General features: G+C 32.8%; 2 protein-coding genes and 1 long non-coding RNA gene across 5 annotated transcripts; 1 reads left to right on the top strand and 2 right to left on the bottom strand.

Moving 5' to 3' along the window:
• Positions 1–2,051: 2,051 nt before the first annotated feature.
• On the top strand, positions 2,052–8,229 carry LOC140827070 (probable serine/threonine-protein kinase PIX13). Its single transcript, XM_073189669.1, has 6 exons — positions 2,052–2,434; positions 2,529–2,845; positions 2,923–3,058; positions 3,136–3,278; positions 7,327–7,450; positions 7,541–8,229. The coding sequence occupies exons 1-6, from the start codon at positions 2,335–2,337 to the stop codon at positions 7,996–7,998; spliced, it is 1,278 nt and encodes a 425-aa protein (XP_073045770.1). The 5' UTR covers positions 2,052–2,334; the 3' UTR covers positions 7,999–8,229.
• A 614-nt stretch (positions 8,230–8,843) lies between these two features.
• LOC140827068 (protein NLP2-like) lies at positions 8,844–12,563 on the bottom strand. Of its 2 annotated transcripts, XM_073189668.1 has the most exons (7): positions 12,131–12,563; positions 11,927–11,989; positions 11,657–11,784; positions 10,876–11,564; positions 10,715–10,762; positions 9,699–10,626; positions 8,844–9,618 (listed from the first exon to the last, which is right to left on the bottom strand). In XM_073189668.1, the coding sequence occupies exons 3-7, from the start codon at positions 11,667–11,669 to the stop codon at positions 8,867–8,869; spliced, it is 2,430 nt and encodes an 809-aa protein (XP_073045769.1). In that variant the 5' UTR covers positions 11,670–11,784; positions 11,927–11,989; positions 12,131–12,563; the 3' UTR covers positions 8,844–8,866. The 2 variants fall into 2 exon arrangements, with proteins under 2 accessions (XP_073045769.1, XP_073045768.1); XM_073189667.1 differs by having other exon boundaries at positions 10,876–11,784.
• A 9,306-nt stretch (positions 12,564–21,869) lies between these two features.
• LOC140828357 (uncharacterized) lies at positions 21,870–24,179 on the bottom strand. 2 transcript variants are annotated; one of them, XR_012117165.1, is made up of 3 exons: positions 23,453–24,179; positions 22,399–22,527; positions 21,870–22,040 (listed from the first exon to the last, which is right to left on the bottom strand). It is a non-coding gene; the product is annotated as an uncharacterized lncRNA (long non-coding RNA). The 2 variants fall into 2 exon arrangements; XR_012117164.1 differs by having other exon boundaries at positions 23,458–24,177.
• Between the last annotated feature and the right edge of the window lie 2,179 nt (positions 24,180–26,358).

Here is a 26,358-nt window from a genome sequence, read left to right as displayed (position 1 = left end):
AATTGTGTCTGTGTGTATATACTATGAATTAATGGTCTCTTTGACTTCGTCTGTTAAAAAATCGGCCCTATACATATAGATTATTATTAAATGAAAGCACACAAATTATTTTCTAAATGAGTTAAATAAAGGCACGATTTTTATTATAAAGGAAAAATTAAATGAAGATACAAAAATTTTATTGAGGATTGATATATACATATAAGATACACAAATTTATTTTTAAATGAATAATGAAGACACGAAATTTTATTGTTAAGGATAAATTAAATGAAGTCACAAAAATATTGTTATTGAGAAAAAAATCATAAATTCATATATAAATATAGATATAAATTAATATTTAATAAATGCACAAAAAATTGTTTTAAAATGAATTAAATGAAAGCACAAAATTTTATTATTGAGGAAAACATCGTAAATTCATAATGTAAGTTATATATATGTGTATATGTGTTATGGTCAAACGCTTATCATTAGGATACAATTTATAAATGTTAGCCAAGGAAAGTTTATTTCTTTATACTCGTGGTAGCACACAGTGCACTTACTTGAGTGCTAATTGATCGAGCTGTTAGCACTCACGAGTCCGGAGAGGTGCGTATCTATCTGTCGATGTTGTCTCATATCACTTATAGATAAATCTTATCATTTTCATACCGCCGACCCTATCCTCAGTAGAGAACACTATTACACGTTAATATCTGACATCACTCTTTTACAACCCACCTATACAACTAGAATAAGCGGCGTAACGTCAGCAGCTTGATGCACGAGAACTTTCTAAGAGGTCACTCATTAACGCTTAACCCAACATTCCCTAAGATGTATATAAATATGCTTCTTGGGAGACTTGAACTTACGATCTCGTATTGAAACCAATTGTTTGTTAAGATCAAATGTTTATCTCTAGGTCAAAAGTTATAACTACTAGTCAATATACAACTTTGTTTCTTTATATTCGTTATAACGCAAAGTGCACATACTTGAGTGCTAATAAGTCGAGCTGTTAAGCTCATGAATCCGGATGTACGTATCTATTTTCTGGCTTTAGAGATCAGTCTTACAATTTTCATGTTGCCTACTCTGTCTCTAGCAGACACAATATTACTCATTAAAATCACACTTCATTCTTTTGCAGCCCACTCAATTTTCTTTTAATATATGAATTACAAGAACTCCGCCAATATATATATTTTTCGCCCATTCTTATTTTTTTTCCCGTTCTATTTGCTTTTAATATATGGAATACAACTCCGCCAATATTTGTGTATTTTATATGCATGCATGTGATAGTTCAGTACTAGAAGGGTTTTGGACCACTTCATGGGATCTTGAAACACAGGGAGATAATGTTATATACATATCTACCATCACTCTAAAATGCTGTACTTATATGAAATGTCAATTATTAATTTGATTGATTATATATACTATCGCAGTCCGAAGTTTTCACGCATTAACACAATTTAATTATTTGAAAAAGAATTATTTTTACAACAACCGTAACGGAGAAATAAATATTAGACATTTGAAAAAAAAAGGTAGGAAGAAGTTGGAGAAAACATTAGAAATAACTGGAGAAATATGAGAATTACTCATAAGATACATCGTGGAAATTACACTAGCATATTATGTAAGGAAAAAAAGTTTTTATACATGTTAATTATTATTAAATATAACAAAATGTAGCTATATAATGTAAATATAATATTACATATCCTAACACAACAATGAGTATGTCTCTTGTGAGACGGTTTCACGAATTTTTAGCTGTGAAACAAGTCAATTCTACCGATATTCACAATAAAAAATAATATATTTTCATGGATGAACCAAATAATAGACTTGTCTCACAAAATACGAATATGTGAGATCGTCTCACACAAGTTTTTGCTCACAATAATACAATGATATTACTCTAAAGTCAATGTTTGTTATTCTCTTCTTCGAGTTCTTGCTTGCATGTTCTTTAATTTATCTCCCGGTCTGGTCAATGTACCTCTATATAGGGGTTTATCATCGTCGCCAAACTTTTTAGAAAAAAATAATAATAATTGGAGGGGAACAAGTCCGCCATGATAATTTCTACGTTCACATCCTTTGATTTTGACTTTCATATCTCTCCATGTTTGATCCATTAATTTCCTGTCTTCCCATTTGTTAGGAGCTAAGACGAAGACCAACTCCAAGAAAACTTGATCTGAAACAATCTTCCCAGACCCTCCATTTTCATCTCGAATGGAAGAAATTTGATCAATGGATGAATATATTTGTCCCGTTCAATAAACTGGTCTCAAGATTGATACTAAATCGTATCGGCGTGGTGTACACATGGGAATTTGCTTGAGTCGTAGTGGCAGTAGATCGGCTACTGTTAACAGCTACGTTAACCAGAGCCAGCCCTCCACCACCAGCAGCCAATGGAGTTCAGGTTATCAGATACCGATTGATCCGATATATGTTCGAGTGTATATATACGTGAATTTATTGTGTGTTGAAATTGATGGTTTTTTTATGTGATGCAGTGGCGACTACAACGATGTCTACGTCGAGCAAGAGCGCTAATGTTTATGGGAATAGCAGCATATTCTCCGGAAGCGATCATGAGATGAGCTCCCCTGCTTCCGCCGCCGGCCAGATGTTACCCCACCCCAACTTGAGGGTCTTCTCTTTTTCAGAGCTCAAGACCGCCACCAGAAATTTCAGAAGTGATACACTGCTGGGAGAAGGTGGATTCGGCAGAGTGTACAAGGGATGGCTCCTAGGAACAAATGGGGCAAGAACAGCTATTGCTGTAAAGAAGCTGAATTCAGGAAGCAGCCAAGGATATCAAGAATGGCAGGTCTCTTCCAATCCCAGTTTAACCAGTTTTTTTTTTTCAGTTGTATGGGATTTTTCTGATCAATATTAGTTCTTCAGTCAGAGATAAATTTCCTGGGAAGACTTTCTCATCCCAATCTGGTGATGCTGTTGGGCTACTGTTGGGAGGGCGTAGAACTACTACTGGTCTATGAATTCATGGCAAAAGGGAGCTTAGAGAACCATCTGTTCGGAAGTAAGTGTGTCAATGGTTGAATTGGAGGACCGCTAATTTGTACCCGAATTTTTTATTATTCAAGTTCTTGAGTTTAGGGGGTTCTGCTGTTCAGCCACTTCCGTGGGACGTTAGGCTTAAGATATTGATCGGAGCAGCTCGTGGTCTTGCATTCTTGCATGCTTCGGATAGAAAAGTTATCTACAGAGACTTCAAGGCATCCAACATATTGCTTCATGAGGTAAGATACTGTTTCACACTATACCTCTGCCTCTCCTATTTGGACTTCGATCTTTTTGTTCGTATTTTATCTTGGAATATAGTTTTCTCGAAAAATAAAAGCGTAACGAAAATTTTGAAAAATTGTTTTGACGTTCAAAATGTTTTTCGCACGTCATGTGATTTAAAACATTCATAATCTGTTTAGATCTTTTTACCTTTGTGTATTTAACACTAGACACCAAACCAGTTCGAGGAACAGTGGAGTTGGTCCTTCTTGTAAATCTCTACTAGTAGATCTCCTTCTTTTGATCGTCTAATCAAAGCTATGGTCGAAAAATAGATGATCATTGTTTAGATCGCACTAGAGATCTTAAACAATTTTGCGTCGAGACTTGATCGACGAAATTTCAGAAAACTGGCGGCGACGGGGCAGCGACGCAGTGGTTTACATCACAGATGCTAGTCTCAAGCTCAAGCGACATTTATCCTTATTTTAGGCTGCTAATTCGACTAGGAACATGTTTAGAATATACAATACACTTCCTAATGAGTTTTATGATCTTACATTGAGAGGTAGACCTCAGTGATACCTTTTGCATATTCATATACTCTATCTACTGCAACTTTCATGTGTATATATATTTGGATAAAATCGTAAAATATTATTAGATTAAAGATTGTTTTTTATAAGAGTCAATAAAGCTCAAGTCACAAGTTGGCTTATTGAGCACATACTCTAAAAATATTTCACTTGCTCTATAGCCAACTACCTATATATTTCAGACCCATTGCTTCATAATGACCCTGGAAATGGCTTCATCAGTGGAACAACAATGTTATCTGCAGAGGCAACTCCCTCTACTGATATGTCTACTCGTCCCACAATCTCTCGGATCATATAGAACTTCCTCGGTATAAGTTTAGATCGCTCATGAAATCTCAGTTCCTTTGCTTGTACAACGGCACTGGTTTTGCCGCTGTAGACTAGAACTGGATCAACTATTTGATGAATGACACACAATTCTTGAACGAAATTCATCGTTCAAACAACCTCATTTGCTGCTGCTAATGCAGTTATCTATGTATTCAGCCTCAGTGGTTAAATCTGATGTGGTGTTTTGTTCAGAACTCTTCTAAGAGACAACACCACTATTGAGTTTGAATACAAATCCAGATGTTGATTTAGAATCATTTACATTTATTTGGAAGCTAGAATCAGTATAGTATTCCAATTTTAATTCTCCATTCTTGTAAACCAAGAATAAATTCTTAGTTCTTCTTAAGTACTTAAACATTTCCTTCACTGTTTTTCAATGCAATGGACTGAGATTCGAAAGATTCTTCTTGCAACATTTAGTGATATTACAATATCAGGTCGAGTAGATATCAAATCATACATTACACATCCTATAACATACGCATATGGGATACGGTTCATGGTTTCTATATAATCGTTTGTCTTAGGGTACATAAACTTATATAAAGTCACACCATGAAACATTGGGTGATAACCTCTCTTGGACTCCTCCATAGAGAATCTCCTTAGTATGATATCGATATAAGTGGATTGGGTGACCCCTATCATCTTTTTTTTCTATACTTATAGATATGTATTCTTAATACATAGGATGCTTCACTCATATCCTTAATGGAGAATCTACTAGCTCACCTTATTTTATTTGACTGCAACATCCCTACATTATTCTCAATAATTAGTATATCATCAACATAAAGTACTAGGAATATCATTGCATTCACACCAACCCTCTTGTGTACACATGGTTCCTCAGGCTTCTTAACAAAATTAAACTCTTTGATAGTATTGTCAAATCTGAAGTTTCAGCTCCTTGATGCATGTTTGAGTCCGTAGATGAAATTCTGAAATTTGCATACTTTATTTTCACTTCTTACAGATGTGAATCATTTAGTTTGAAACATGTACATTTCTTTCTTAATTTCACCATTAAGAAACATTGTCTTCATATTCATTTTCCGTATTTTATAGTCGTACCATGCTGTTATGGCTAGCAATATCCTAATGGACTTGAATATTACGTATGGAGAAAAGGTTTCCTCATAGTCAATACTTTGTCTTTAACTATATCCTTTTTCTATCAATATTGCTTTAAAGGTCATTAGCTTCCCATCTACCCCAATTTACCTTTTGTATATCTATTTGCTTCCTATGAGAACAATCCCTCATGTGGATCTACTAAGGATCATACTTGGTTCAAATACATGAAGTCCATCTCAGACTGTATGGATTCAAGCTATTTAGATGAATTGACATCAGACAATGCTTATTTGAAGTTGCTTGGATCACATCCACGAATGAGCTTATCTTGGTCTTCATCAAGAAGTAGGCTCGTCTTTGTAAGTGGCCTTGAGACTCTTTCAGGTCTCTTATGAGCTTGTGTTTCTTCAACTGGCTGTTGGGGTGTGGGTTCTACTATTTCAGAAGTGGATGATTCCCGAATCTCGTGGAGTTATATCATTTCGTATTTTCTATCAAATAGAAACTCATTATCTAAGAATGTGTCGTTCTTTGAAACAAACACATTTGTTTCATTGAGATCATAGAAATGTTAACAAATGGAATTATTTGGATATCCTACCACAAATTGGCTATACTATCCAATTTGTCTTCCATTGTCTGCTTCACATAAGTAGGACATACACATATTCTTAAGAAAGAATATTTGAGATTTTTCCCATCTATATCTGTTATGGAGTTTTATCTCGATCAAACTATAGTTATCAAATTCAGCTCTTTGAATTTGATTATCTCAATGGGAACACGGAATCCGATACTTGTATGACCCTCAATAATCAGAGATACAGCTAGGGTTCACAACTTCTTATGATTCAAAATAACATTTATTCTTATTCGAACTTACCTTAATTAGCTTCATTCTTTTCATCAATCATTTGATCGAGAATGTCAACACTCAAGTCTGATTGCACATATCGGATCATGGTAAGAGCGTCTAGTAGCATCGCCTATGATTCCCTAGGTATCACTGATTGTCCCTGTAAGAAACTTAAGTTATGGTTAGTGTATAGTACGGTCCTTTCAACTCATATATCCAGAACGAATCTATAACCATTGGTGTATCGAGAGTTTCAAATGAATTCGTTGACGATATGATATATCTTTGAGTAGTAATAGTGACATGATATGTGCAACTGAGGAAATACATTTCCTAAATGCATATGTATTATGCTGGCCAGAGATTCCTTACACTAATAAATCATCATATCACATAGGATATCTTCACCATTAGACAAATAGTTAATCCCCAACTATAAGATATTGATTCCTATGTATTTCAAAACTACACCCAACATCGCCACCTAATGACCCTCAATGGAGTCGGTAAATGGATTAAAGTGTATGTTAGTATATAGAGCTTCGACATTGTCATGTGTACAAAGAACTAATGATGTACAACCATAACCGCAGACTATCCAGTCGATAAGTGATAACCTCTTGCACAGTCTGAGGGATGGTTGTTCAATGCATTATTAAATGATCATTCATCTCTATGAACAGACATATCCAGCCCTTACCAATGAAACATAGTGTTTACATCACATATACTATTCTCAAGCGAGTTTATTCTTATTTTAGGAGGCTGATTCGACTAGGAACCTATTTAAAATATACGATACACTTCCTAATGAGTTCATGATCATACGTTAAAAGGAAGACCTCATGGCACCTTTTGCAACTTCAAAAACTTTATCTATACTATTTGCATGTGTATACAAATAAAATAAATGTTATAATTAGACAAAATCGTAAAATATTATTAAAATGAAAAAAAAATTTATTCAATAAAACACAAGCCACAAGTTGACTCACTTGACAACTCTAATATTTTCATCTTGTATATATTTACGATTTGTTCGTTGATACATTTTGTATTGTATATTTATCAGTGGACAGTCAATCCAATTACATGGTTAGTTTTCTTGAAAGAAATGAAATATTCCTAATGATTAAAAAATTATCATCATCTGATCTGATCTTGGCGACGTTGGTTTGATTTTTCGTCTACGCTCAGTCATATCACGCCAAGTTATCGGATTTCGGTCTCGCCAAAATGGGTCCGACGGAAAGTAAATCCCATGTAACTACGCAGGTAATGGGAACCAACGGTTACGCTGCCCCTGAATATGTGGCCACAGGTGAGTTAAATTTCTTCCACACTAGCGCTGGGAAAGCAAATAACATAGCAAAGATGTGTTTTAACGGAGTTTTTATTTCTTGTCTATCAGGGCACTTGTACGTCAAGAGTGATGTATACGGTTTCGGTGTCGTCTTAGTAGAGATGCTGACAGGGTTACGGGCGCTCGACACAAGTCGTCCAAACGGGCAACAAAATCTGGTTGATTGGATCAAGCCGCATCTAACTGACAGGAGGAAGTTGAAGAACGTTATGGACTCTCGGATGGAAGGAAAATATCCCTCAAGATCAGCATTACAAATGGCTCAGCTTTCACTAGATTGTCTCGAGAATGAACCAAAGAACAGACCATCAATGCAAGAGATTGTGGAGACCTTGGAAAGAATCGATGGCCCTCCCGAGACATTACCTAGAGATCAGCTCTGGGTAAAATCGACTCATCAGCCAATCAATCCACGTGGTGGCGGCCAGCAGCCTCTTCAGCACCGTTACCCGCTTCATCCGAGGCAAGATGTAAATCCAACGTATCCGCTGCCACAACGTATGTAGAGTGGCAAATAAAAGAACCAAGTCTTCCTTTTCAGCTGCAATGAAGAGCTGTTGTGATATAGTACTCCACAGTTTTGTGCTGTAAGATTTGATGAAGTATGGAGAATTGCAAATCATGGGAACTGCCATTTTCTTTCTACGATGAATTTGTATTCATTGTAAAGGTACTTTCTACCTATGTGCTTATATCGGATTTTTAATCCCTCTCGATGAGTAAAGCAGGATTCAAGTATTGGAAAATTGATCCTTTCGACGAGATTCTGTTTCGCATTAATTTCGTGGGATGGTGAAATAAATATTGGACTCTCCACATGGCCGTGGACCATTCAAGCATTTATCCGCACTCATATTATTTCATTTGGTTTAGAAACTACATAAGCCAAATTCAAAGTTTTTTATTTCTGTAAACTTGAAATCGCCACCTATGACTGATATACACCTTATTACAATATGAGTTGAACTCTTAACCGTAACGCGGGGATAAAAAACACGAAATGGAATAATGACGAAGTCGAAAACAAATAAAAAATAATGACGTTGATAACGATGATACCACATATAATCTATAGAGCATGGAGGGACTCCTTACACATATTTCATTTATTTATATAAGCACAAATCAGCACAAAGATACAAGAAAATATGTAATGACACTGAAACATAGAGTGCCGATGTTTTTTATTTTTACTTTTTCCCTACCTATTGTCTTAGTCACACAAGTCTTATAGATCAATGTAACACACTAGTTTTGTATCTCACTACCAATGGTCTAATAAAACTAGGACTATGGTTGTGCAACAATCCCCAAAGTCCAAATTAACCCCACTGTTTGGAAAAGAGGATAATTTGTGAAGTCCTGCAGAAGCCGCTATTTATTGCTACCAAACGAACTTCCAAGACTTTGGTTATAAGCTTTATTAATGACAGTTATTTTTATGGTTCTGATCTTGGATGATCTGTGTATGTCAACACATTCATCAAGATCAGCGTCGCATGTCAAAAGCACCCATTCGGCATCATCATCCAGGTATTTTATATCAACTTTACCACCCACATTTTCTACATTGAAACGCGTTAAAACCTCTTCTTTTAAATCATTGAAACTCCAGTTTGGATGCAGACTGAATCGGATCTTTTCTTCCCCGAAAGTGGCCTTTATCCTGTATGTGACTATGTTGTCCTTCGCCTGCCTGCTGCTGTTCTGTGGCACTGGTGGGGCCTCTAAGTGAGGCAATTCTGCATCACTCCTTGCTCTCTTCAGCATTCCTTGATCAATCATTTGTTCTGTTGATAAAGCATCTTCACTGAGAGTCAGAGATGATCGTTTCACCCCAGTAGAAAGACAGTAACTTGAACTGGAGCTGTGACTACTGGAAGATGAAGGTGACTTTGAAGTAGTCTGATTGTTAAAGTTTGAAGTGTTTACGGGTAATTTTGGAGAGGCGAATTCCGGGAAGTTGCTATAGAAAGAACCGAGCTTAATAGGACCTTCAGCACCCTGGACGGAATCCATCACAAGTTGGAGTTTCTTCAATGAATGGTCTACTTTTTTTATCTTCCTAGAAGGCCATCGGGTGATCCCATGCTGCCTGCATATTCTTTTCAGGGTAGTAGGACAAACTGCAAATTGAAATAAAGAAAATGGATTAGTAATTTTCAGAAACTAAAGCTGTTGCTTCAAGTCTATCAGTCAGTCATACCCCCAATGCTCTTGGCAGCATCTTTTAGGCTGCCAGCAAAATATTGCCCAATTACTTGCAAACTAATGGTCTTCTCAGTCTTTGTCCGCCTCTTTTTGTTTGCTTTCCCATCTAGAGAAAGATACCCACCAGAAGGGGAAAAGTCTTCAGGATTATCCCACTCAGTTGTCACCCTGAACTCTCCTCCTGATTCCTCCTTGTTATCGTCATCAAAAGAAAGCGAAACTCCTTCACCTTTTTGCTGCGAATCCATTATATTCATGATCCAGGATGGAGTATTTTTAGAAGGTTCTTCTGAACGTGAAGGATTAAAATTTGACCAATTTTCCTTGTACGACATGCCTGCTTTAGTGCTACTAGTTTCTTTATCTGAAGTTTCTTGAGCCAACTCTTGGTGGGACAGAACCCTCAGACTTTGGCAAGTTTGTTGTATAACATACAATAAAGAGTCGAGCATCATCTTTTGATCGTTGGGGTCTCTGCATTTTAGAGGCAAAAAGAACTCCAGAACAAAATCATCATTTCCAGTGTAGGTACTTCTGATTCGTATCGCCACAGCGGAACACAAGTTAAACACCCTAGCATGATGTGAGAGAGGGTAATCTGTCTTGCTAAAAGCCGTCACATCCTCAGAAAAACACGGTTTGTTACTCATGAAGGCTTTCCCAGGAATACCTTCACCTTTGAGCAAGTGGTGTTCAGAGCACGCCTCGTGAAAACCAGAAACTTGGGGATCAGCAACAAAGCAGGCCGAGTCAATAGTTGAAACACAATGTGCATAGTTCTCATCAGAGTGTCGGCATCCCTGTTTAATATGTTGAGTACAGGGCGCCCATGTCTGTGCCAAAGGCAGTTCATGCACACTGCACACATATTTCACAACATTTCTGATATCTGCCAGAGCAGATTGGTAAGATTCATCACAACCCTGAGAAAAAAGATTGTGTTTACGCGTTAAAACTTTTATCCAATGATATAAGCACGACTAGGAAACTTGAAAAGCTTTTGTTCTATACCTCTATACGGGGGGGACTTGGAACATCGAAACTCTTCAAATCAACAGCCTGTAAGAAAAAAATTTATTTTACATGCATCCTTTGATCATCTTTTAGGCTGTATAGAAGAGAGTGAAAAGCAATTAATGAAACTTAGACTAACTAGAGCGAAGAAAAAGCACCTGTAGAGCTCTGAAGATATTTTCAAGTTCAGGGCGGTAATTGAGTTTCTGAGTGGTCGTCACGATTTCAACCACCCCCAAGCAACGACGGCTCCCCAGTTCGAAAACAGGAAGTGCGAGTGATCCTCTAACATTGTACTGTTGTGCGTGATTAACGCGCGGATACTCCTCTCTTTTGAAAAACCGAACATCAGGTGTCCACTCCGGCAACTTCTTCAAGAAAACCCGGCTCGGCAGCCCAACAAACTCTTTAGACTCCTCATCTGCTGCGAATTGATAATTTCTAGATACATCCCTGTACTCCACAAGATTTTTGCAGTTGGAATCCAGTGAAAATGGCTGGTTGTTAGTTACAAGCACTTGTCCTCCATCTTTCTTTACAGGAAACCAGATTTGGATAAGCACGTTTTTATCTCTTACAGAGTCTTTAAGGCGTTTAATAGCCTCGTCTAGTCTCTTCCTCACTGAAATCGGATCACGAGCATTGACCGGGTTTCGGTTCGTTCCAACCCATGACTTTGTGTTCATTTCCATGTCGGGGTTATTTAAAGAACCCGGTGGAAGAGTGGACTCACTGCTATGAGAAAGTTGATGATCCATTTGCGGATAATTAAGAAACAAATCTGATGTTTGTGTTTGTTTTAAGATATTGTCCGGACTCGGATTCGTATTCCAGCTGCCTATGTTGTCTGAAGCAGGAAAAATAAACGAAGGAGAAGTTAAATGATGAGTAGAAATAGGCTGCCAAAAGTTGGATCCATCAGCAGTCTGAGTCTCTAACCAGAATCCATCATACAAGAGTTGATCCATAAGATTGAAATCAACGGCGGTGAACCCGAATTCTTCCATCATCAATAACAACACGTGCCACTGCTTCAATCTTCCATTTCAGAATTTAATATTATAAACCTGAATCATCACAATAAAACATAAATGCAAAGAAATCCACACACACACACAAAAGTACATAAATTATATGCTTTTTAAGAAAACTCGATACAGAACATTTTCTAAAAGAAAAGAAACCGGTGGTGGATCAGCTCAGACATACCCGAAAAGATGGTACAATTTCTTCAAATGATACAAATATTCTACATGGAAATCATCTGTACGCCTGAAATCAAGAAAAAGAAAAAAAAAAAAAAAAAGGTTCAACACCATCGTGCATAAAGGAAAAAGGATGTATATATGATCGATGGCCGATGCATGATATGAAATCAAATTTTAACAACAGAAAGGGAAAAGAAGATCTCACTTGGACAAGGGACTAATTAATTCTTGTGAATCAACAATATTCCCCAAAGTGCTATCTGTAACATCAGAAAGTTTTTGCAGTTTCTTGCCGGTTCCCTCTCGACTAATTCCACGAAGGAGAAAATGTTATCATTCAAGCAAATTTTTGGTTCATTGATATATATTTTCCTTCATGCATGTCCTCTTCTTTCCCTCACTTTCCTTAAAAATTTCAGATTTCTTCTGGGCTGTGACTTTTTCAGTTCCTTTTTTTTGTCTGGTGAGACAGTATGAAGAATCTCTCACTCTTGTTATGCTATATTTGTGAATCGTATAAAAAGTGAAAGAATTTTACCCTTTGATAAATACATATATGTTATTTGACTCCTTATCATGAAATGCAGATCAAAATCTTGCTTGTCTGCCCAAAAAACAGAAAAGTTGTAGGTTATTTACTGCTAATGATCATTTTCTTATAATTATTCTTGTTTAAATAGTGCCCAAGAGCGATGATATCCATTCCAATTCTTTATTGTCAAGCCTGGTTTTCATCATCTTTTAATTTGTATATATAAATATATATATATATATATAGTAGGTCTCTTGTGACACGTCTCGTGAATCTTTATCTGTGAAACATGTCAACTCTACTGATATTCACAATAAAAATTAATATTTTTAACATAAAAATTAATATTTTTTTATGGATGACCCAAATAATAGATCTGTCTCACAAAATACGACCAAACATACATTTTTATATATGTAATAATTAGTGTTTAATAAAAAGAAAGTTAGCAATATAAACATATACGTACATGTATCTATATGTATGGATGGCTCTCAAAATCATCTTAGGGACATGCATTTGCTGCCTCTAATAATCAGCTTCGGTTTGCCGCATCTCAACTATAAGTTGCCCCTCCACACTCCAACGTACCAATTTATTATTTTTTAATTATAGAAGTGTGTCGATGATTACTATATTATATTTTAATAACTACTAGTTCTTATGCACAACCAACCACCAAAGCTTGCTTGTTTGCTTAATTAGAAGCTTAATCCATGCTAATTAACTGTAATAAGTTATTTAAATTTATAATTAAAGTTATACGTGAGTGGTTAATGTCTCACTTAAATTTAATTATTTTCAAATCTTTTGAAAAGTTTAATTAATGTGGGTTGTACATTTGAATTGTTTCACACAAATCTACTTTTTTGTTGAATATGTGACGAGGCATCTCAGATTAGAGTAGGTCTTTTGTAAGACGGTCTCACGAATCCTTATCTATGAGACTGGTCAACTCTATCGATATTCACAATAAAAGGTAATATTCTTAGCATAAAAAGTAATATTTTTTCATTGATGACCCAAATAAGATATCCGTCTAACAAAATACGACCAGTGATACCGTCTCACACAAGTTTTTTCCTTCGAATTAATCATATAGTATAATTGTTATTGGTTGTTTATTGAGTCATTTGGAAAAATTATTTATGGGCGAATCAATGTTTAATCAGTATTGGCAAAGGTAGGAAATGGAAAGATTATGAAAAGGGAGAATTAATAATTGATATAATATGGTTGTCAACGACTCCCAGCCAATGGGATGGTCTTCTGACGTCATAAATATAATAATAATTGATTTTTTCTAAGTATTTTTATATTTATTAAGTGAGTCTCATATGAAACCGTCTCACGAATCATAATCTGTAAGACGGATCAACCCTACCCATTTATTTCACAATAAAAAGTAATACTCTTAGCATAAAAAGTAATATTTTTTCATGGGTGACCCGAATAAGAGATCCGTCTCACAAATACGACCCGTGAGACCGTCTCACACAAGTTTTTGCCATATTTATTTTGACAATTAATAAGTACGGTGATTGGATTTGAATATACTACCACTCTATAATAGATTAATCAGCAGGAATATTCTGCTTCTTTTGGAATGGTAGCTTCTATTTTGTTATGATAGATTTTCACCCGAAAAAGTATTAATACGGATAATCGAACTTGTGATCATTGGCAATCGTTTATTTACTCTACCAACTTGGATATTCCTAAAGACTATACCACTCATTTCTTTTTTAAGACGTGGGAACTCGTAGCCTACACTCTTCGGTGTGCACCGGATAAATTTCTGAACTAACGTAATAACTTAAAATCATATTAGTCAGGTAAACAATACTTCGAAAATCATTTGTGACAAGCTCGCCCGAAAAAATGTCGGTAGAGATTATCGAAATCTTGAACATTAGTCAATAGTTCACTTACTCCAACAACTTAAACACTCTTGAGAGATATTCCACTCTTTTTTTTATGCGTGAAAACTCGCAACCACTATCTTTCAGTGCACACTGGGTAATCATCTAAACCATACAAGGCAAGCAGAATCATACATATGTTCGATGATGTATGAGGCGAAAAGTAAAAAAATTAGTCCTTTTGTTGCTGTAAATAACCGTATAGTTCACTTCACAAATAACTAATATAATAAACAATATATAAACATACCATATAGTTCATTTCGCAAATAACTAATCTAATAAACAATATATAAACATACCAGAAACAAAATTAATAAATAGTCAATAAATATTTGATAATTACATAAATACTACTCATCTAGTTGTTTTAGATATGAAATTATTTACAAAATATGTATAATCCATTTGTCTGATAATTTATTTGTCAATCAGAAAGATGGCTAGTCATTTAGTTTATTTTGTGACATTATATTAATAGAAAATAATTATTAATTAACTTAAACTCCGATATGCTTCTTTCTGTTGATGTAATTGTTATTTGGCAAAAACTTGTATGAGACGATCTCACGGGTCGTATTTGTGAGACGGATCTTTTATTTGGGTCATCAATAAAAAGTATTACTTCTTATGCTTAGAGTATTACTTCTTATTGTGTATATCGGTAGGGTTGACCCGTCTAACATATTAAGGTCCGTGAGAAAGTCTCATAGAGGGATGGAAAAAAATACCGAAATACCGAAAAACCGTACCGAAAAAATACCGAACTTACCGAAAAAATTGGTATACCGAGCCGAAAATTTCGATATCGGTACAGAATTTTTTTCGGTATTTCGGTATATACCGAAATACTGAAAATAATTTGTTAATATTATTTTTTAAAAAATTTAAGTTCGGTATACCAAAAATGTTTTCGGTATACCGACATTTTTTCAATAGACGGACAAAATTTTTGGTGTCGGTACGGTAACGGTATGGACTTTTTTCATATCAAAAATTCGGTATACCGAATGTGCGGTATACCAAATTTCCGATATCGATATCGGTGTGGAAAAATTCCATACCAATAGTTACGGTATGGTATACAGTACCGTAGTTCGGTATACCCCTAATCTCACATGAGACCCACTCTTGTTATTGATATGATTAACAAAAGCTTAGACAGTATAATTATTTGGGAATAAAACATTCAGTTTCGTCAAACACTCAATTTCTTTTCTTTTTTCATTTGTTAAATAACATCTCACGACCAGCAAATCTGAACACAACTCATCATCATTAAGGTCTGAACATCCATTGTGATTATATAATTATTGAAATTATATACAAAACTTCGTCAAACTAGTTAAATGTTTAACTTCTCCAAATTATATAATAAAAAAACCCTAAGTTCTCTTGATTTTTAAAAATTGTTCAAACCGAACTTGAAAAGAAGATCGAATTTGATCGATTATGAACATAAAATATTCAAACCGGTCTTGTTTTTATTTAATATTGGTCTATGTTATATATATATATATATATATATATATATATATATATATATATATATATATATATATATATATATATATATAAAGGAGGCCTGAGGTGGCAACTTTTTTGTTCTCGTAGAAAGTCTGACCTTATAGACAAGTCATGTGTGACAAACTCGTCTAAAAAAAATATTGATATGAAAAATCGTATTTTCAACCATTGATCAAACATGCACATATTCTACCAACTCAAATTCATCGTTGAGAGCTATTTAACTAATTTCTTGGTTATGTGGATTGTGGACCGGTTCTGACCCAACTAACCCTGGCCGGTTTCACCCGTCATGGACCCGACCTTTTTGACCACTTTGGGGCGTGTATTTTATATATTATTATTATTATTATTGATGCTGTTGTCATATAATCAGTATATATACATTAAAATAGAGTAAAGGGCAGTCAAACCTCAATTATTGTTGTTTGATGACGCACTTATATAAGTATATATTTGCAGCAGAAGCCAAGTTTTCCGTATAAGCAGTGAAAAGGATCGAATGGAATATTCATAATTTGAAAATTTGCAATTTTAAAATATGGGGTTTAGTAGTACTTGCTCTTGCCTCCTCCTTTATCTGTAATGATGATAATTGATAACAATAATTCATAGTGACGATCGAAACAAGCATGTACCTGTTTTTCAAGAAAATAATACTAATATAATGATGAATTCTTGCAAGCAATATCTGATGTGGCTAAAACTAATCATCCATCTTCTTCATTACAACTCTATCAATATAAATCAAATTTTGAGAATTTTCTATATAACCATTTGCACGTATGTGTGTGTGTGTGTGTATATATATATATATATATACATACATACATCAGGAAAAATAAGGCAGGGAAGTCAAATACATTATATTAGATGTTTAGGAGTGGGTGTTCCTAATTTGGTATATACAGAATGGGAACATGTGATTTAAGAAAACCATTTTTTGTTTAAGATTAAGAAGTGGTTTGTTATAATTGGATCTCGAACGAAAACAACTGAAAAATTTGAAATTATGGACGCGAATTATCTCTTGGTTTCCCTCGACTGGATCTAAATATCTACTGACTTTAAATCAATGAGGAAAAAATCTTAATTATGTGGCAAATGTACTCATGAAAGTCATTTGCACAATTGAAATAAAGTAAGTATTCCCTTGAATTATAGAGTTCTATTAAAATTTCAAATAACAATTCAAAATAATGTGTCATGATCTGGATATATATTAATCTAAACTTGGATAACGTCGGGTCCCTTACCAAATTGCAGATATATTATTTCAAATGTTATATTATCCACAAGTGTACGTGCGTCAGAATCTAATGTATATCTCAAAAGATTGTTAATTATAGAATCAATCTCTTGCCACCATATGCCTAGTTTGGTATGGCAGTATCAAATTCAGCTGTGTACACCAGGATTAATGTTCGAACTTTATCAAAAAATTTGGGCCAACAAAGTTGACATATTTAATTGAAATATTGATGCAGCATCAACTGTCCGGCCATGTACATATTGATCAAACAGATATAATGCATGCAGCTCAGTTAGAAGTTGTATCATGCAGAAACGAATAAAACCCGTAAACCCGATCATTGCGCTGGACAAGATCAGTGACTTGTACGCCACAACAAGCACAAGCAAATAAGAATATGAAAATTCTTGCAAGTGATATGAAAACCAAGCCACGATGTACGCCAGATGTGAATTAAATTTGGTTATAAATTATGAATTTTTTTGGAAAAGAGTTACTACACGAGTACTCGTGAATGAGTTATTTCTATGGCGGATATATGAAACGATCGAGATTATTCATTTGTATTAACTATAACAATATAGTTTTGTATATGCATTACACTTATATAATGAGTTCTGTATGTGTATTACACTCATGTAATGAGTACTTTGATAATGGTGGTTGGTATAGGATGGTCTGTAGAGACAATTCCAAGAGCAACTAACACTTATTTATGATGACCAGCAAGAAGCACGAGCGTGCATGTAAATATTAATTATTTAATAAAAACTAAAATTTTATTTTTAAAAAAAAAATAATTTGAATCATTTTTTTTATTTATCTTGGTTTAGTCTTTTGTCATATTAGACGAATAAATTAATTAAAGACTTATATACCTTACTTTCAAAATTGTTTCTCAAATTAAAATTTAAGCTGTTGATTTTATGTTATATAATAAATTATAATGAACATAATGCATAGAAGGCAAAAACTTGTGTGAGACGGTCTCACGGGTCAAATTTTGTGAGACGGATCTTTATTTGGGTAATCCATGAAATAGTATTGCTTTTTATGCTAAGAGTACTACTTTTTGTGGTGAATATGGGTAGGGTTGACCCGTCTCACAGATATCTAAACACCACGATAAGGTATAATAACCTAAAAATCAACCAAATTATAGATTTTATAAATACATAAATCATAATTTATATAAGTGAAGCACAATAAGGACAAATAATTATCAATCTAAAATATTTGTGACCAACTCATCAAAATATTATCAAAAATATTGATGATAAAATATAACATATAATATTCAATTTAAATATTATTTAAGCTCCTACAGTACTTTTTTACCTTTTGCTTTTAAAATTATATATCATAAATAAATTAATTTTTATATACATTAGTTAATGAATAATTTTTTAAAAAGTATATAATTTATATTTTTCATTAAGCCTTCAATATTCCAAATTTGTCTCTAAATTTTATATATTTTTCCACCAATGTCAATGCAATTAATACAAACAATGCATGGTTTTTGGGCAATGTAGTAAAATCACAATGCAAAAACTTTGCTCATCATCCATTTGTATGATGCACGTAATATCAATTATATTATAAAAATGAAAAAAAAATTGATTTTCTAAAAAACAATTTGAATCTTTTTGTTATTTATCTGAGTTTAATTTCTTATCATATTAGACGATTTATAAGAACTTATATAACTTACTTTTAAAATTGTTTCACAAATTAAAATTCAAGCAGTTGATTTTATGATATATAATAAATTGTAATGAACATAATATATAGAACAAATGAACTGAAACAATTTTTTTAAAAAAATTATATATTCAAACACCACGTATAAAACATAATAACATAAAAATCAATCAAATTATGGATTTTATCAATGTATAAATCATAGTTTATAAAAGCGAAGCATACTAAAGATGAAAAATTATCAATTTAAAATCACTGTGAGTAACTCATAAAAACAATATTAGAACAAATGAAATAGTAATATTGAAAGTAAAATATAATTCATAATATTTAATTTATCCTCCTAAAAAATTTTACTTTTTATTTTTACAATTCTATATCATTATAATAAATTCTATATATCGATCTTTCTTAAACTAACATTTATTACTATTAATTTCTTGTTAAATAAGTTTTAAACTAATAAATAAATGAACGTATGTTAAGAAATGCACATTTAAATAAGATTATGTTGTAAATATCAAATAAACTCATATAATAATTATTAAATATAGATGAATTTCATCATTAAAATTTGAAATATAACAAAAGAAATAAACTTTCATAAAAAATTGTTATTTTATATATATTGAATTAATTAGTTTGATTTTAAAATAATTAAATAAAATATTAAATATTATATGTAAAAATTCTGATATTTTGACAAATGCTAATCAGTGATCATTATAATTATATTTATTAAGATTATATCATATATATTTTTTACAGTAGAAAATAACTTAGAGTCTTTTTGTTGCTCATTAAATCTCTTTTTATGAATTACATATTCAAAGTTTTGATTAATGATTGATTTTACAAGCAATACACATGTAATTTTTTATATAATTTAATAAAATAATTATGCATATAACATATATATTTGTTATAGATGACTTTTTTCATACTTTTTGAAATCGTACTATATTTTAAAAATCGAAATCAACTCTTTACTTTCAATTATTTGTTAAAAAACTCATAAAATATGTTAGTAAATATTGCACATATAATTATAAATTTTTCATATATCTTTTTGTGATACTATAAATTATTACTTAATTAGAAATTGCACTAAAAATATAATTACAAAATTACAATAAAATCATTGTAAAAAATTGTAGAGAGAAAATTAAAATGATAAAATATTTATATGTAATATAAAGATGAATTATTTGATAAAATTAACATAAGAGTTACATTCTATTCTTGAAGTGCGTATAGAAGGTTAATTTTGTCATTGCACAATTGGAAAACAATGTCATTTATCTACACTTTTATAGGAATATAGATAATATAGATTTTTATTAAAAAAAAAATATACTCTTTTAATATTTTTTTCTAAGAATTATGTAGGAAGAAAATATTATTTCTCTAATGTATTTTTTATTATCAAATATCTATTAAATTTTCATGTAATATTATTTTCAAATTTTCTTATTTTACAATTTTCTATTAAAAAATAAAAACACTATGATCCTCATATATTTAATGAGTTCAAAAAAATAAATGAATCAATTAAATAAATAATCAATACGTTACAAATTCAATATTCCAAATTTGTCCCTAAATTTTATATACTTTTTCCACCAATTCTCATGCAATTAATAAAAACAATGAATAGTTTTTGGGCAATGTAGTAAAATCACAATGCAAAAACTTTTATAGGTACTAGTAAGTAGTAGGTAGCACGTGCGTTACACGTGATATCCCGATGATTATTGTCCAAATTTTTTGTGTGCAAACTTTAAGTTAAATTATATAATTAAAAACTGTCTATAAAAGAATATGATGATATATAATCAGTTAATGAAAATAATAATTAATTAAAAATGTAAACACAAATATTTATTAATAGGAAAAATGTAATATAACACAAAAATTAAGGAAACAATAAAAAATCATAGCACCATAAGTTATGATTGAATCAAACTTTTTCTTGTTTGATCTTCACAAATGCCACATTTTATGTGTTATTTTTAGTTTTGACTTGTTCTTTCTCTTTATGGAGGAAGAAAGCTTGTCATCATCTTCAATCAGGATGTGGGTATTTCTTTTGGCATCATCGGCTAATTTTTTGTTGTTTTGTTGGCTTCGTGTCTTGGACATAGAACTATGTTTGATGTTTTTTCTCTTTATAAAAGTAACAATTTTATCATCGTCTTCCATTTGAATTTGAGCGTTTGCATTGACAACTTCGAGTTTTCCTAATTTGTGCTTTTGTAGGGGCTTTTGAAATCCTTCGACTATAATAGAATAAGTTGCATTGCATTATTGGTCGGAGTCTTTTCAGCAAATTTGAAAAGAAAGTTGTATTCTTCCTTTTCTGGCATTTCAAGGGCCATATAATTTGGCAAAGCACTTGCATCCTACACAAAACCAAACACAAGTTAGTTATAGAGTTTTAAGGTTTAGGTGTTATTTGTAGTAATATGGTTTAAATTAACCTCAGCCACTGACTTGATATAGTCTTTCACTGGACAATTAATAAAAGCAGCAGCTACGTCTTAAAACATTGTAATTTTTAAATTTTCATCGTCGTTTTTGATATTTACGTAACTCGATACCTGTGGATGTGACAATATGATAAAAAAATATAAATTTATGCTATTATTTCATGAATAAAAAACAAATATGATGGATTTATACCTCAGCACTGCTTCGGCAAGTATAACAACGTTGATCGAGCCCCGTATTTTGACGAATATATAGATTTATTTTGTCGATACAAGGAATATCATTTATCCTCCGCAACAATTCCGCATAAAGGTTATTTCCCATAATTTTCATCAAGACTTTCATAGTATCTTCATTAATCTGTGTGTTGTCTATTATATTTCATTCTATCATGTAGTTCATTGTCAATATCCTAGAAATATAATTGAAAATGAGAAGGTCCACCTTCATTAGGCACTAAAGACGGAAGGTTGTGAAATATTTAGCCTAAGGCTCTAAGTGTAAACCTATGTGAGCTTCGATACTCATAAGCTCCATGATAACCACAAAAGGAGACTCAAGGAGCATATTGATAATCAAATTGGATCTGAGATGATATCTGCTAGTACTTTCTCAAGCTACTTACTTTGACATGGGACATCAGCTCAAATGACCAGCCAAAGAACCGCTCTTGAAGATCCTCCATAGCCTGTTAAACAAATATTACTGGGATAAAAACAAAGCATATATTAACCTCAAAATAAGAAATGGAAACAACTATCACCGTGTCACTCATCACTTCTCCACGAGATTATACTTTCACCGTTAAGTTCTGAGTTTTCAAGTGACTGGTCGAAGACAAATAACTGCTCTCTAAAATCATAAATTTTCATTCAAACATAAGGGATAATCCATCATCAGAGTCCAAAAAATTTAACAGCCAAATCACATTCTTAAACCGGGTATACGATAAACATGAAACACAAGCCTGGTAAATTTCTCAAACTTTGAATGCAAAATCTCAAACAAAAATAAACAGGTAATTTCAATAAGTAAAAATAAATCACCTCACACTGTGGACCATCAAATGCAACATTTAGAACAGAAGCAACAACTTTTGCAGTATGACTGGTCCTTGAAAATGGTGAGTAACATATACGCATGTGTTCTATTCCAATGTTTCTTTTCTTTATTTCCTGCACATAGAATTCAAAGTTAGAAAACAAATAAATAACTGATCAACAAAAAAACAACACCTATCCTAGCTATAAAAACCATTACTGCTACTACTACTAGAACAATATCAAATGCACAACATTAAAATAATTCATTTAACTCCTCGATTCTCAAAAGAGAAGTTTTTTAAGAAATCAAATTTATTCTCGACAAAAACTATTTTATTCATAGAATTAATCAATCAACATTGAATCAATGGTAGCTTTTAGGCCCTTTCATTGTATAAACTCTCAACAAATTTGTTAACTCGAAAGTTGTTGGGTGCAATAATCGTCCATGTATGATAAAGCAATCGAACTGTAGTGTTTAATCTGTTGTGCGATTTAAAAGATTTGAGTTGTACCATTACCACCAGCTATAGCTTTTGGTAAAGCGATAAGCGCTCGGTCCTACAATTCGTATCAGAGGCAAAGTCATGGGTTCGATTCTCATTGATTGCAAGGAGTGCAATTATTGGGAGTGCAATCAATGGGAGGGAGATTGTTGGGTGCAATAATTGTCTCTGCTTGGTAGATCGATCGAACCGTGGTGCTTGAGCTGCTGTGCAGTTTAAAAGATTTGAGTTGCACCATTACCATAAGCTATAGCTTTTGGTAAAGCGGTAAGCGCTCGGTCCTACAAAAGTTATAAGAACGAGAGGAGGGACTAAACATAAAATTTAGCTTATTAGATGGGATGTCAGTGAGAACCCTAAATTTCAGCATCGTTATTGATTTTAGTAGGGCAGACCTCAATTTCAGCATGACAATTTTCAGCGAACCATCACCTCAGCCAAATTTCAGCAGAGCATCCCATCAGTTGAAAGCCATTTAAAATCTTATAACTGACAAATTATTTTGAAATTATGACAGATAATTGCAGTAAATGAGAGGCTGTCAATCATACTTTACCCTATAAATAACGCGCAAAATTCTGAGTCATTGTTACACAAAATTCTTGACAAATCACCCTAAAATTCGAGCAAAGAGCAATCTTATTCGAGCATCATTCTAGTAGCGAGAGCAGATGTTTTTTTCAAACACCAACCGAAGCTTATTAAGCATATCAAGGTAAATAAGTTTTCTATTTTACCTCGTGTAATTAGATTTAAAACCAACCAACATGTATTTCATGTGTTCAAAGTATGATTCTTGAAATTTGTATGTTTGAAGCACTGAAATTTATAAACCAATAATAAGAATATATATTCTGAACATGCATGATTCTTGTTTTTTTTTATTCTTGTCTGACCCCTTAGAGAATTAAAATACAGGGGACTAATAACAGTCAGCCATAAATTCGTAATATCTTCAGTGCATAATTTTCGTATCTGTATATTTTGAAAATCAGAATATTTATGTATATATTTTTTATTATTTTTATATTGGGATTTCCATTGAAAATGATTTTAAAATTTTTGAGGATTATTTTCCCAACTTATTGAGTGACGACCATACCACCCACTCGCCCATTGTCTGACAAGAATGAAGAAGGGTTGAAGAAGAGCAGCAAGCCCAGTTCTGGGAACGGTGAAGGAGATTCAATTAATTATTTTGTTTAGTTTATTTTATGTTAATCCGATGTCTTTGTTAGACATTTCGTTGTTTTTATTATTTATTTTTATTGTTGTAAAGACATTTTATTTCGACATTATCAATTAATAGAACGATTTCTGAAAGTTGAATAATGAATTCGATATAATGTTGGTGTCACTCGCCTCAGGTCTGGGGCATGACAATGTCTCAAATTTGTTACTCCTCCCACAGTTATTTGTCGATCCCCCAACATATAACAAATTATGTAATACACTTTTAAGCTAATATATAACCCAAGTAACGGAGTTTGGCTTGAAAGCGGAAGTGGGTGCTGAAAATGTTCGTCATATCTCAAATCTCAATGCAACACTAGGAATAGCATTATCATCAAAATATGAATACGAGTATTAAATATATAAGCCACGAAATTTTGATTCTACAACGAAACAAAATTAAAGCTAGTATAATAATCGACAAATGAGAGTGGGGGTGTTTGGAGGAAAGATTCTCCAGCCAAACGAGCATGCTGAATCCCATCAGGACACAGATGATATTCTTCAAGAATCCCATTTTCGTATCACAAACAAATCGGAAATTAACAAGAAATGGCAGAAAACAGAACGCGAGGTGTTGGTCTCACACTTGCGGTAATTTGAGATAATAAAACCCGAAAATAAAGAATAAACTGGACACCAAGATTTACGTGGAAAATCCCTAAAAATTATTAGGATAAAACCACGAGCAAGATGAAAAGAATTTCACTATAATATTTTACGGTGTACAACTCACTCACTGTGTTTCCAAAGAGAACACACACTTTCTTAATACAGGAGAACAAACACCTCATAAATATTATAAAACTGAGCACTCAAATGCTATAAGATGATAGAAAACTCGAAGAAGGGATGATTCAGAATGAAGAGGAGCTCTATTTATAGAGTCTCTTGTCTGTGTGAAAACGAGTTTAAAACGCGTCTTCCGTCTTCTATCAAACTTCCGCCAAATTTGACAAATAACTCATTTAACACAATGCAAAGAAAATATGTTTCTTTGCCTCATTAAAATCTTTGTCGGTTTGTCTATTCCTCTGCCGACACATGGTGGTGTTGGTGGATAAATGGCAATTGAGGATACGATTACCAAAGATGAAATGATTATTCCCTTTGCGTTTGGGATGCTTATTCTATGCCCGAGTACCCAGATTTTGTTCTTCAAAAACGATGAATACTAAGCCGCCATAAAAACAGTAAACAGCCACTCTTCAAACGCATACTGAACCACAGCAAAACAATTTAAATATTAAATGTTAATTATTATAAAAATTTATCCTATTTACATAATAATAATAATAATAATAATAATAATAATAATATAAATTTAGAAGTTTCAGAACAAATAAGTGTCATGTTAAATATTTAATTCCAAAACTCAACTATTTAAAAAAATTTATTTTCATTTTCAAAAATATAAGTAAATTATCGTTAATAATCCATGGTTTTTTATTTTTAAACAGTAGTTCTCCCTTGTTTTTTTTTTTTTTGTTTTTTTAAGTTTGGAAGTTCGGCAAAGATGATTAGTTTTTGTTGTCAACAAATTTAAGCATTAACAAAGGGATTGAAGAAGTCGTCATTTGCAGCGGAAAATGAAAGAAACATGTTAATAAGCATTTGAGTCATTAGTTCTATAATATTTGTGAAGTGTTTTGTTCTCATGTATTAAGAGAGTGTTTTCTCTTTAGAAATACAGTGAGTGGGTTTTACAGCATAAAATATTATAGTAGAATTCTTTTTATCTTGCCTGTGGTTTTTACCATAATAATTTTTAGAAGTTTTTCACGTAAATCTCCATGTCCGATTTATTCTTTATTTTCATATTATTATCTTAAATTTTCCGCAAGTGGGACCAACAAGTGGTATCAGAGATTTGGCTTAAAATTTTGAGTATGCTGTGTGGTTGCAGCCTACACTGATATTCCACATCAGAAAAGTTTTTTTGAGATTTTTTTTAATAAGGCGAGATTATTTTATCCAGTCTACTAAATTGTTGTAGACATAATGACGAGCATGTACGAGATAACAAAGTTCAATGGAAGTAATTTTATATTCTAGAAATAAAGATACAAGCAGTTTTAAGAAAGGATAATTGTTTGGCAGCTAGTGGAGATAGGTCGGTGGAAATTAGAGACGATGAAAATTGGAATGAGATGAATGATAATGTTGTTGTCAATTTACACTTGGCTATAACAGACGGAGTATTGTCAAGTAGCTCTGAGATAAA

The sequence above is a fragment of the Primulina eburnea genome, chromosome 3, assembly GCF_022965805.1.
Source record: "Primulina eburnea isolate SZY01 chromosome 3, ASM2296580v1, whole genome shotgun sequence".
NCBI lineage: Eukaryota > Viridiplantae > Streptophyta > Magnoliopsida > Lamiales > Gesneriaceae > Primulina > Primulina eburnea.
Note: the sequence above shows the minus strand (reverse complement) of the source record. Positions and strands in the feature narration are given on the sequence as shown.

Coding starts and splice junctions, on each gene's coding strand:
- LOC140827070 (XM_073189669.1), top strand. CDS start 2,335: ATGGGAATTTGCTTGAGTCGTAGTGGCAGTAGATCGGCTACTGTTAAC. Junction 2,846..2,922: donor AAGGATATCAAGAATGGCAG/GTCTCTTCCAAT, acceptor TTAGTTCTTCAG/TCAGAGATAAATTTCCTGGG. Junction 3,279..7,326: donor CCAACATATTGCTTCATGAG/GTAAGATACTGT, acceptor GTCTACGCTCAG/TCATATCACGCCAAGTTATC.
- LOC140827068 (XM_073189667.1), bottom strand. CDS start 11,727: ATGATGGAAGAATTCGGGTTCACCGCCGTTGATTTCAATCTTATGGAT. Junction 10,763..10,875: donor ATATCTTCAGAGCTCTACAG/GTGCTTTTTCTT, acceptor TTTTTCTTACAG/GCTGTTGATTTGAAGAGTTT. Junction 9,619..9,698: donor TGCTGCCAAGAGCATTGGGG/GTATGACTGACT, acceptor TTCAATTTGCAG/TTTGTCCTACTACCCTGAAA.